A 13,531-nucleotide genomic window follows, 5' to 3' on the forward strand; every position below is an offset into this window, starting at 1 on the left:
CATGCATAAAAACATAACTTTTAACACCATGTAATTGAAGCACATACAGGTGTGACATCACTAAAACAACGATTCACTAGTAGCTATATGTTAAAATTGTGCAAAAACAAAAACATTACAACACATGCACTTTTGTGCAATTCATTGCCAGAAAAAATTATGTTCTTTCTATAAAATTGACATTCTAGGAATAGAAAAAAGTTTATATTCATTAGATTTATTAACAAATTCATTACACTTGATGTGAACCAAATTCTTTTGACAAACATCTCAAACAGAAAGTCAACCTTACACCTGCAAATTATACAAATGCTTCTGAAAAAGTAAGCAAGAGAAAAATTTTATCATTTCCTCAAGACAATATCTCTTATCATGCTGAATTTAAAATGAAAAATCCATATCACTTCTCCTAACAAGCAATTTAACTATCAAATATAAAATCAACTTTTTGGTAAAAAAAAATATATAAATTTTGAATTGCTTGTGTTTATTTGAGCATCAATCGTAATAAAAAATTAATTGCACCTGACTTAAGTTAGGGTTTCTAAAAATATATTGAGGTAGAAAAGAAAATTTTCTCTCAATCAAAATTTATAATGGTCTTTACTATAAACTCTTGTGATGACTTGATCTGGACGGACTATACATTATGATGTGATGATAAAACAGTGGAATAGCATTATATGCTGCGATAGTGATTACACAAAACAACTCAAATAAATTAAATCACACAGAACAATTTTAAATTTACTGCACATCAAATCTCAAAATGTCTGACTGTAACACATTCCTAAATTCTGTTTCAAAATCAGCGTAATTGTCATACGCTTCAGGAATTTCAATCAAGTAGCCACATGTATGTGCTACTGGTCTCCTTTCAGCACCACTTAGATTAGAAAATTGGACGGAGATTGTATGTTTAGGCACACAATTTTGTCCAGTGATAAATTGTAGAAATTTTTGTAAATCTTCGTCTCCAAGCTGTTCAATGAAATCTTTAAAGTACTGGAAAACTTTTCTTCTTTTCATGTCTAGTAGCCTCAATGGTTCAGCTAATTTCAAACATTTGACAACTTTTTCAGGTGTTGGTTTTAACCTCGCATGAAGTATGCTGATATGATCTATTGTCATCTGTGACCAAAATTGATCAAAATGCACTTCTGGAATTCCTAGTCGTAACTTTTCACAAAGAGATCGTGGTTTTAAAACAAGTTCATTTCTTGCCATATTTAACAGCTGGTCCCGGAAAGTCTCTTCTTTAAGTATACAGCCCATTTCAAACTGGTAAAACAAATTCTGGAGATCCTCTTTTTGGTCTTCAGATAAACCAGAGAAGTCATTTAAAGCACTTTGGATTAGGTTTCTATCTTTGAGATCAACAAACAGCAGAAAATCTTCCAATAAAGTATTGGATTCAATATGAGTTGTATTAAATATTGTCACCATCATACAACTTTTACAAATTGATATTGGAATATAGCCAAGAATTGCAGTACTGTGAGCAAGGATGCGCCCCATCAACAGAAAGTTTCTCTCCTCCTCCATTTTATGTGGAGGTAAATAAGGCACATGTACATCATTACCTTTGAAATACAATGCGGTCGCTTCATTCCAGAACGAGGTAAATATATCCCTGCTGACCCCACCCCAGTCAGACCCAGGTTCACCCAAAACGTTGATATGTAAATAGGACTGAAGGATTGTGGGATCAGTGTAAATATTGATGAGATCTTCTATGATGTTGTCTCTTCTCACTTGAACCTGGTTCTCAGTAGAATTCAACAGCTTCTTTAAATGAGATAAACCTGTTAAAAGATATTAAGATAATAATGTTAGTACTAAAAAAAATCTTATGATTGTCAGGAACCCTTGCATCAGCAAAGGGATCATCTGATTTACTATTATATTTATAGTCTGCTAACTATTAAACTGTGTAGAATTTATTAGAATCGATAGTCAATGTTGGAAGTTGTTGCTTTGTTATTTGAATATCTAACTTTAAAACTGAAGGAACATTGATCAGAGATGACACAAGTACTTACAATTTTTTACAATTTTTATTTCAAAAAAGAGTTATATAATAAATGGTTTAAATGGCACTTTTAGAATCAAATCAATGTAAGAAGTATTCAGCTATCTGAATATTTGGTGATATATTTTTCACACATATATAGGCAATGAAATATCAATGTACGACAGTTAAAACTTAAAATTCTTACTTTAAAGAAGAATTTAGCTACAATCAAGTTATTACCATGGCCATTATCCAGCAACTTTGCATTTACAAGATTCATAAACAACTTTTCTATGTTTAAATGTAAAATATTATAATAAACTTACATGTCTCCACTTCTCTTACAAGTGTTGAATGGTCCACCCCTGTGGCCCCTAAAGTACTAACATCAGACACAGTAATGTCATCACCATTTACTGTTTCTTCATCATCCTGGAAATCAGGATTATCAATACCACTTTCTAAAACCAAAAACAGTTCTATACATACAAATGTATTCACATATATAAATCATACCAATATAACATTGAATCAATTCACATTAAAAACTTAAAACTGTTCAACATTTTGCATGACACAAGAACGAATGTCAAATGTCATAATCAAATGATAATTAGTAAAAAAGTAAGTAAGCTTAATCAAAAATCAAATTTTATCAGTATAATTCACTTCATGGTGAATATCAAATATATCATTATTATATACCTAGGATTGTTGAAAACTGAGGTAAACAAGTTTGGTATGCAGAACAAACTCAAAACATAGTATGAAACTAATCATGATACATTTACTGTACAAACCAAACATCATGGATCAATTACTATTAATAATAATTGCGTTGAATCTATTTAATTTTAAAAATATTAAATTTTTCCTTTTATGTATTTCTTAAAAAGCAAAAATGATAAACATATTGCATCTAACAAGTTTCTTACCATCATTTTCAAATGTTACTGTATTATCAGATGATGACGTCCCTTGTAGAGCCTCTGGTCTTGGTGGTGGGAGATATTGGTCTGGTCGTGGGGTGGATAACATTGGTCTCGGTGGAGGGACGGTTGGTGGATGATCTCCAGAATACAGATCTAGGATCTGTCTCCAGTCAAGATCATCATGTCTACCAAAATCACCATGTGGCATCTGAAAACGAGGCTCATGAATGTCAAAGTCAAGGCCATCTGAAAAAGATAAATTAATTGATAGGTATACATGTTGTCTATAAAGATGTTATTTTTTCACATTTTGATTTATTGATAGTAAGTTGATGCACTGTAGGCATGGTTTTGTTTTTTTTACTTTCCAGAACAAGAATGCTCTCATTATTCAGATTATATTTGAAACCAGGAAGTATATGTTTGACTGATTAGTTTAGTGTTCACATCTTTAACACTCATCATTGCAAAGCTGCTGACAAAAAAGAAAGTTGTTCTTTAGAAAATATTTTATGAATTCTATTGGCCTGAGGTAGAAATTCTTACAGTGGCCAAGCATAAAGACAAACTCCTATTTTGTGAGTGGAAAGGAGTATACTGTAGATTCATTATTATTGGTTGGATACCTATTTTTCAGGTGAATTCAAATGTTCAAAGGATGACAAATTTTCTATTGGCTTTTTATGCAGAGATTACCATGAAATTTAATATACACGAAAAGTGCAAGTTTTGCTCAATCTACAATAATTAATCCACACATATAAGTAACATACCTTTCATGCATTTTCTACAAATACAAAATGGACTTCGTCTACATAATCCACACATACTACGGCAACATTTTTTTACTTTATCTTTTCTGTAAAATAATTATAAGAGAAGGTGAGGTAAGGAAATTTGGTTTATTGATCCTGTTTTTATCAAGTAAATCATATCTAGATTAACAATGATTAATACTGTTTTAAGTTGAAGTTTAAACATCTAAAAATGAGGAATAGACCAATTTTTGTCAAGATTTTTTAAAATTGTTGATGTTATCAGTTTGATTTTGACTTATGAGTTTAAATATCCCTTTGTTATCTTTCTCCTCTCTTTTTCATCCTTTATGTCCATTGAACTAAGACTAGCTTAAATATTTTAAAAACAACAAAAATGCACCACAACACATGAGACTATAGTCAACCAAGGTACCAACTATAGTAAACACTTACCCACAGTAGGCTATAATGAGTAAAACTGCACACAGGAGAGCTGAAATACCAAAGGATTCATTTACTTCCATTACCAAACTGAAATTTTCTAAATGAAACAAGCAATTTTACCCTGTTATAAATGTATATAGTTACCTAAATCCTTTACATTTATGGCAAGTGGTTTTTGTCCTCCAAGGACTTGTGTATACTGTTGCTACATTATTTTTACTGGTATATAGTATTATTTCATTCTTTTAGCTTTCTAGAGACAACTAAGGATGGAGCAGGTTATGCATGTTAATTAAGATCTCAATTTGAATTTGAATATTTTGTATTGCCTTCTAGTTTTCGGAAGGATGGTTAGTTGATCATGTCAGCAATAAAAAGACTTCTGTAAATAGTTTGAAGACAATCTACATGATCTAATACTGAATCTTATTAAATAATATGTAGATTAACATTTTCAGGTTTGCAATCTTTTTGATTCCTTTTCAGGACAAAATTCGCATCCAAATTTTATTTCAAAACTTACAAAGAATAACAACTCCTGCAATGAGTCCACCATTTTTCTCATCTTCAGAGGGCGGTGGAACTGTAACAGGCTTGTATGTACCTGAATAAACAAAGGTATAAATCTTTAAATATGGTATTTTTCACATATTTAAGAGTAAGAATAAAGACAAGTTCATGGAAAGTCAGACTGTTATTTGTGAGCTAGCTTGTTTAATATTTGATTATATCTGAAAGCCTATATATATATATATAGCTAGTACTAAGAAAAGGATAGTTACACAACCTATATGACATAGACATATTATTGCCTTTAATAGACATATTTTCTTGCAATTTTCACCATCCAATTATCAATACTTTGTTAATTCTGTTGTATATCATAAAATTTTTAAACTGATCTATTCTCAAAATTTTGATCTAGAAAAAATCATCAAAAGGCAAGGCAATTTTAATTGCCATCAAATTTCAATACAGAATACACATCAACATCATCTTCTGCTAGATTTAAATTCTATGACCCAGAGATACATTGCAGATGACTTACAGAGAGTGTGCGGATAAAAGTGTTGACTGTCTGAGTAGCTTCCCTTTAATTCACGGACAGAGCAGAATAAAGGCTGGGAATATTCTGAGCTGCAATCAACTTCCTCTAGGATCAAATTTGATCCATTCTGAATAACACCATATCTGGCATCGACGGGATATTTCCATAATACTTCAAAAGTTGGTCTGTAGAATAAAGGTGCACCTGATTTCTGTTCCGCTTTACAGCTCATATTGGCCCATATTTTACCTGATGATAGACTGGTGGTAATATTCTGTATAATTGGTAAATCAAGTTTATCTGAAAAAAAGGCAGTAGGATTTAATAAAGATATATGTCACGTTTACAGCCATATTTCCAAAAAGCTTTCCTTTTACCGTAACTACATTTTCAAGAGAAAAAAAACCTAATTATTTTATAGATTATCTGTGCAATAACATAAACAGAAGAAAATGTCATGTTTTTATGAATAGTAATAATGATAATCATTACAATTACAATAGGTATTTGTATGAACTAAAGTCTGGCAGATTTGATTTCTACTATAGGTATATAAATTTGATAGTAGGTCATATTTTTTCCTTTTTATTTACCTCATGCTGACTTATAATTCTATGAAAGATATAAAATAATTAGCATTCATGAAATTTTGGTAGCATAATTCAAATGTTGAAATTAAAATGGCATTACTTTAACATGTAAACAAGTCAATGAACCATGACTGAAGGTGCAGGGCTAATTTTAACTTAGAGCTATAGAAATGAGAAAATGCTTATACTTTAATACATTTAAACTGACCTACATTTTTTGTAGATACAATGATTCAATCATTGTTTTTACATGTAAATTACTGGTATGCAAAAGTGTCATAGTCAATGATCTATGCAAATGCTAATACAACTGCATAACTAAATATTATTGATCTACCAATTGTGGTTCCCTTAACCAGATGTAATAAACAAACAAAAAACAATACATTGTTGCTACTTGAAACAGCACACCCAAGTCTTGCTTCTTTTACCTCAAATATTTGAGACAAACAACTTACCTAGAACAACTAGAGTTATCCCACTTCTTTTGCTATTGGTAACATAAACGTAAGTTCCATTGTCTTCTTTTTTAGTATTATATAAAATTAATGAGAAATTTCCCACATCATTAGTGTAACTTATTTTTGATTTATTTCCAATAACAGTAATCACTGAATTCTGTTTTCGTATGATTATCTCCCCTGCTGGATTGACAATTTTAAAATTGTTGTTTGTCTGGTTCCATGTTAAAGTAGAATTCTGGGTAATATTAGTGAACTTGTAACCTTTATTTTCTGTTAAAACTGTAAACAAAAATAAAAGAGATTTAATATATAAGTACCAACAAAAGAACAGCATCTGGTATCATTGAAGATTTTTGTTTCATTTTACAATGTTTACTGTGACACATTGCTATTAAATGACTAGGAATAACTTCAATATGTATTGGCTCCAGCATTGAATGAAATGTTTTTAATTCTATAACCAAGTAGAATGGCTGAGGAAATTCAAAGCTTAACACATTTCTTTTGTCATCAAATTTCAGCTTGAAATGCAGTTGATATCATTTTACTAAAATAGTTACAACCAATAATACATCTAATTTTGAAAGGTCACAAACAATTTGGGATTTTTTTAATTCCTTATAGGTTCAGAAAAAAATTCAAGTGGGTAGTAAAATAAGAAGATTCAGTTATATGTAACAGAAAAAAAATCATTCTTGCCTTACAACACCTCCATTGCTTGTTTTAGAATACGTAACGTTGTATACACCTGCAATCATTTGACTTGTGAAATGGTTTTAGAATATATCTGCTATCAATCATCATGTGGACTTCATTAGATTTAGTGAACTTCATTGAAAATCATACCATGTTGCCATATGTTAATGTCAATTGCAGGTGTGTATGCTGAAATACCATGGTATTGGTCAATCCAATATATTTCTAAAACTGGTCAATCAAGCTTGACTTTCTAATGTATATTACTTCTAAGGCTGGTTTCTGCTCTTTGGTTGGGTTGTTGTCTCTTTGACACTTTCCCCATTTCCATACTCAATTTTATTCTAATTTTATTCAAATGAAATTTAACTTTTACTTATCAACTTACTGTGAGATGAGAACAGATTATATCCTGCTGACTTCCCATAATACCGACAGCCAAATAACGTAGGGTCTGTCTGATGATTAAACCCGAAGACATCCAAATACATCACAGTTGTCGTGCCAACAGACTTACAAGATACATTGTATTTGGGGTACAGGTTGACTACATCACAAGGATGGTGTACAGTGCCAATGTCGGAACTCTCTCTGTAGAAGTGGACAGTGGCCGTGTGGATATTCTCTGTTACACAACAAAACTGGAGTTTGTCAACAGTTGGTATTACACATGGATAGAATGAGATCTTTGGAACAGACTTCTGTACAGTTGAGAGATGTGAAATGGAATTTGCTGGAAAAGAAAACATAACATATTAGTCAAAAGGTAAAATAACAAAAATACCCAAATCGAATGGAAATTCAAAACCGAGTCATTAATAAAATGTCAAAATCAAAATTTTAAACCTATATAACAAATGGAAAAATCATTATCAAAGACCAATCTGTTGAACAGAAACATTGAGTCTCTCTAAAACTACTTCATAACTATTATTAACTCGGGACAAAGAAGAGCCTAGCTGACATATGGTATAGACAAAGTCTATTGTCAAAGGCATTGATGTTTTCCTTTAGATGTTTATCTTGTTTTATTGTGTGTCTGATCGATCCAATGAAAAATATCCCATATTTCTTCTTGTTGATGTTGTTTATTTTTAGTCATTTGCCATACACTGACCTATATTATGGTTATAAATACTATTTGGAAGTTCCCAAGTGTGATGTTATATAACTTAATACATTGTTTTACAACAAGGTAATTGGTAAATTATAAATTATATGGTGGTCATAAAACAGCAAACAAGTAATCAATTTGACCATTAAGTTTTGCTAGATAAAATTTAACCACACTAAATATTATTCTTTGGTTTTAAAATATTTACAAACATTATGTAATAAGTAATTAAATGAACTTTAAACCTACGAAAAATATACAAATGGATTATTTCTCTATGTATGTAACTGCTACTTGTACAAAACTGTAGATCCATACGAGCTGATTAATTGATAAGATCACCATTTAGATGAAATCCTTATAAAGTCTGATTAAGTTTTTATGACCTTAATTTGGTAATGTAAAATTGAATACTCTAAATTCAAATCACTTTAGGAATGATTTAAGATTACATGATATTTTTTGTTACACATATTTCTATATAGTACATACTTGTAATAAAATATTCCCAATGTTAACTCTTATTTTTTTTCAACTTTAGCATGATTAGTACAGACACTGAGTGTATTAATTATAATTCAATACTAATTTGATGAAATCCTCAGATTGCTATTTTGTATGGCCTTTCGTTAATATGAAAATTGCTATTTCAAATCACTATAGGAATGATTATGGATTACATAATATTTTTTGTTTCACATATTTTATCTAATGATAACATACTGTAATGACTGTATACAATACATTTTTTATATACTTTTGATTGTTGGTATATTTACCTGTACTTGTGAATACAAAACCCAGTAAAAAGGATACCAGTAATAGTGTAGCCATTCTTAGCTTTCATCTCCAGGAACCATAGTTAATCTGTAATAATTAAAAAAAACATAATAAAATTCAAATGTTACAATTGAGAACAATTAACCACAATAGGCTACTTCTCGATTCATGCTATTCAGCAGAAGATTGTTAGTTTCACACACCTTTATGACATCATTTACCACATAAAAGCTAGGCTCACCTGTATCCATGCTGTATTAAAGCTTCAAGCACTTTCAGAATCATCATTCTGCAGGGTTACGTCTAGAAATAGTTAATGTTCCATAAGAATGTGTTATTAATTCCCTTATGACTGAAGCGAAGGTGACCAACTTCTTAGATTTTAATTTCCCAAATATTTTGTGCAATATAAGACCAAACATTTTGATGTGTTGGAGGTGAAGATGCCTGCAACTTGATTAAGAACAACGATTGAAGTACTGTTTCTTTGGTTTATCGTTTTCTTCATAACTAGGGCTTGATTACTGTTCAGACAAATAGCACAATAGTGTCTACATCAATTCTAAACTTGCACCCCAACATCTAATCCATGAAAACTGTTTGATTAACAACAGTAGGGAACATGTTTTTTTTTAAATAACAGACTATAAATGTTTGGATAGTAGAGGTACAGTTGGTTTTTTGTTTTAAAGAAAACATCTACACAATATAAAGCTTTATTCCTGTAGACAAATAAATTATGGCATGCATGTCAGGTAGGATGGATTGTGATGAGAACTTTAAAAATTTTACCCCTAAATATCAGTTGCCTGAGGTAAATTCCTTTCAAGATACAAATCTCCCTATTTCACTTTCATATCTAGTTTCTAGCAAAAGGACAATTTCTCAACCCTTTCCCTGTTTTTGTTGTGTTTTTGCTGTCAATCTTAAAAATACATCTTCATTCTCAATTCTGACCTTCCAGAAACTCAACTACTTTTGTTTTCATTGTATACTGTAAATTCAGAAATTATTGCGAGGTTTTTATTATTGCTTAAAATGTGACAGAGTTGTAAACACAATAATTAAAACTCGCATTTTGAAATATTTTATATGAATTAAACAGGATTTATCTCAAAATTGTAAAAATTAAAATCGCATTTATGTCTAAACTGGCAAAATCGCAATAATAATATAAATGCACGCAATAATTTCTGAATTTTCAGTATTCTGAGTGAATTTCTCTGTTTATGATTTAGTTGTTTGTACAATAAATAAAAATACAGCTCCCTAACTTAAAGTCAGCCTTACAGTAGCAGTGAATCCCAAACTCTGTCTGACTGACAAAATGTCAGACAAAAAATCATTCGGACAAACAGAAATTTTGAAGACATTTTGGTTGAATATATGTATATAGTAGAAAAGTACAAACTTCACTTTCAGTCAGACAAACCCTAAAACAGTTTGGCACAGACTGCAGTAGATGAGTTTGATTGATCTATTATGCCCTTTTTTGTTTTGATGTTACATGCATGTATATGGGTCCATAAAAAAGAATATTTATATTTGTATGTTACTTTATGTTTGTTTGCCCAAATCCTACATGTGTCTTTGTACCTAGAAAATGTTTACCTACCTACATTTGTATACCCACTGTCTCAACCTTCAGGTAGGGTTTAGACAAACCCCAATATTTTTAAGTCAGTGACCCAACCCCAATATTTTTAAGTCAATGACCTTGCTTCCATTTTTGATATGGCTTATATTCTATAACAATTTTGATCATTGAATGTTTGAACCTGAACTATTATAACAGTTACTGCAGTTTTTAATCAATTAATTACAAATACTACATCAAGATTTTTCATGCAATTAACTCTAAGATTCATAAGAAGCTTGGATAGACATGAAGACTACAATCCACTTTTTGAAATTCAGCTTCCCAAAAAATACAATTCAAGATTGGAGCTTTCCAACTTCAGCTACAATGTATTGCCAAGATGCATTTAGTGATAGAACCAGCTACCTTGTTCATAGAAATTGTAAGGGGAGTCCCAAGAAGTAGGAAAGTTATAAATGCTGACAGATATAAGCATATGTAGTAATGTCCAAGGATGTGACATTTTATAATCAAGATCAAGATCAAGACTAAGCGTCTTAATTCTTGAAAAGGAATGAAAATTAATCCTGTGAATTTTTAATAAGGTCATGTGTGAAGGAATAATCATGGTAATAGGATATGTTATTGCTTATATCCATTTTTCTCAATTCAAAATATATCATTGTTCAAATATCAACTGTACATTGTACATTTAAACGCATCTGGGTGCAATCACCCTGATTCATGTTCGCCCAAGAACCTATTCGCCCTATATTTGCTATAATTGTTTACATCTACTTCTTTTGAATTTTGGTGGATAGTTGTCTTATTGGCAATTAACCACATTTCCTTATTGTTATATTAAGAGCTGTGCTTGGAAACTAAAAGACAAGCAGAAGGATATATGTGTTCTCATCAAAACTAGCTAATACTGTGAATTGTAAGATGCACTCTGGGAATGAATTTGTTTTTAATATCGGATAGATTTTATTTTGATAGTAGGATTTTGACATATTTCACAGTAAATTGCAGTCTTTCATGGATGTGGTCTATATACCACAAAGTATTTTAAAGTTTATTCTGCACAATTGTCCCTGATTCTAAAATATCTGAAGAACACAACAATCTATAGTACTAGCCAGGTCAATAAGGTCACACAACAGTTTCTCTGGCAATTTCTCCTTGCCCTGTTCACACGATTTTTGTTAAGGTTTTTTAGGAAGTTTTATTGGTTTTTTTTCATTAACACTAAAAACACATTTTTATAGGGGGACCTGTTGGTAAGTCTTTTAAATTATTGTTTGGATCGGAGGGTGTTCTTCTATCTATTTCAAAATTCACAAATTTACAGTTTAACTCTCCCAACACAAAATTACCATGTCAGTGCCAACATTGATAGGTGTAGTCCGAAATTACTCTGATGTCCAACGGCTGTTTTTCCAGACAAGCCCCAGCCAGCCCCAGCTTGTCTGGCAAAACAGCCGTTGGACGTCAGACTAATTTCAGACTATGATAGGTGATGCCGACGGCAGTTGTCGAATTTGTCAGTTTGCATGAAATATTGACAGACTTTACCCTTTTGGCTTCATAGAAGATATCTTAGAATGTAAATGATGAGGAACAACGGATAGCTGTTTGTTCAATGATTGCCTGTCATCGGCATTGAGCGGTAACTACAACAACTGATGGCTTGACATTTATATTTTTATATTTCCTTTCACTTTTTATTGATTGATCACACATTCATCACACGTGCTTTGAACCCAGATTTGATTATATGCAAAACGAAAGCGTCAGTGAATAAAAAACATTCAAGGCAAGACTAATTACGGAACAGCAGGTGGACCAAAAAAATTCGGAAGCGGTAGATTTTTTTTGTTGTTGCAAACTTGATTTCAAAGAACTATTTATCAAATTGGTGTGGCTTAAGCTAAAAAGTTTATCAAAACAAAAAGTATTATAAGTCTCTATTATTATCAATCCACCAAAGTCAATTAGTACGAACAGACCCAGGGCGAAATTAATGGACCTGATACCCATTTAAACAAAGGGATTGGACAAAATAGGATGTCTACAAAAATCCTTTATACAGGTACATATAATATATTGTTTTCAACCACCAGACCACTGGTCACCACTGAAATTCTCAAGCATTATTAATTATAATCAATATATGAATTGGAAATCAAAACCTGCTTTGAATATATGTTGGTACTGTGTACATATGTTAGTCACTGTTAGTGGCCCCTATTAATATTAAAATTCGTAATACATCTCTACCTCGTGTCCAACATTGTTTTAAATTGATTGTTTACAAAGTCATGAAATGGAACTATTACCTGCATAAAATCTTTTGTCAGTCCTCCATGTGAAACGAAAGTAGGTAAGAATCATACAATGTCACACAATAACATTACTACTTTTTTGTTTTACTTGCATTATGAGAATTAAAAAAGCAGCTTTGTTTTTTTAAAGATCCGTTTTCGTGTTGATGTTAAATGATTTACCTGTACTTTGGGGTATTTTGTCGACAGCATTGAGTCACTGGTGATAAGATCTTCAAGACGTTTTATTTGACATTTATGTCTTAATCATTTAAAAGCTTCTGTGTGATCGATTGGAAAGCTGTGAAAGCTAAAAATAACTATTACCTCATTCTAAAATTAGATTTTGGTCCAGGTTGCTTTCATTGGTTTCTATATAAAACAGACTGATAATTAATGTAATGATGAAAAGAGATAAAAGTTATAAATTTAGGCGAGGCTGTTAAATAAAAGTAAAAATATTGACCGCATTGTTAAATTGTAATATTGGTCATGTATAACCTGGAGGGGGAGGGAAGAACATAAAAGGGGGGATGGGTGACATTTTTGGGGGGCGTAGTCAGGGGGTGTCAAATTTTTCAATACCTAAGATGGGGGCATTGAAAAAAAAATGGTGACCCACACCCACCTCTACCCAAAATATTATAGAAAACAATCAAAATTGGCACAAATCTGGGACTATATTAGTGCATGACATCAATAATAGTATGATAATAAAGTTTTGGGGGTTATTTTTGCCAATGAGACTATATTCAGTGGCATACCTGCCAACTTTTCAAAATGCCCAT

The 13,531-nt window shown here is 31.3% G+C and overlaps 1 protein-coding gene across 2 annotated transcripts; it reads right to left on the minus strand.

The window, feature by feature from the left end:
- Positions 1–18: 18 nt before the first annotated feature.
- Positions 19–13,033, minus strand: LOC139524488 (uncharacterized). 2 transcript variants are annotated; one of them, XM_071319282.1, is made up of 11 exons: positions 12,927–13,033; positions 8,840–8,927; positions 7,335–7,679; positions 6,245–6,529; positions 5,197–5,496; positions 4,672–4,752; positions 4,158–4,197; positions 3,720–3,805; positions 2,950–3,192; positions 2,341–2,475; positions 19–1,805 (listed from the first exon to the last, which is right to left on the minus strand). In XM_071319282.1, the coding sequence occupies exons 2-11, from the start codon at positions 8,892–8,894 to the stop codon at positions 748–750; spliced, it is 2,628 nt and encodes an 875-aa protein (XP_071175383.1). In that variant the 5' UTR covers positions 8,895–8,927; positions 12,927–13,033; the 3' UTR covers positions 19–747. The 2 variants fall into 2 exon arrangements, with proteins under 2 accessions (XP_071175383.1, XP_071175382.1); XM_071319281.1 differs by having other exon boundaries at positions 12,759–12,962.
- Between the last annotated feature and the right edge of the window lie 498 nt (positions 13,034–13,531).

Source organism: Mytilus edulis, chromosome 5, assembly GCF_963676685.1.
Source record: "Mytilus edulis chromosome 5, xbMytEdul2.2, whole genome shotgun sequence".
NCBI lineage: Eukaryota > Metazoa > Mollusca > Bivalvia > Mytilida > Mytilidae > Mytilus > Mytilus edulis.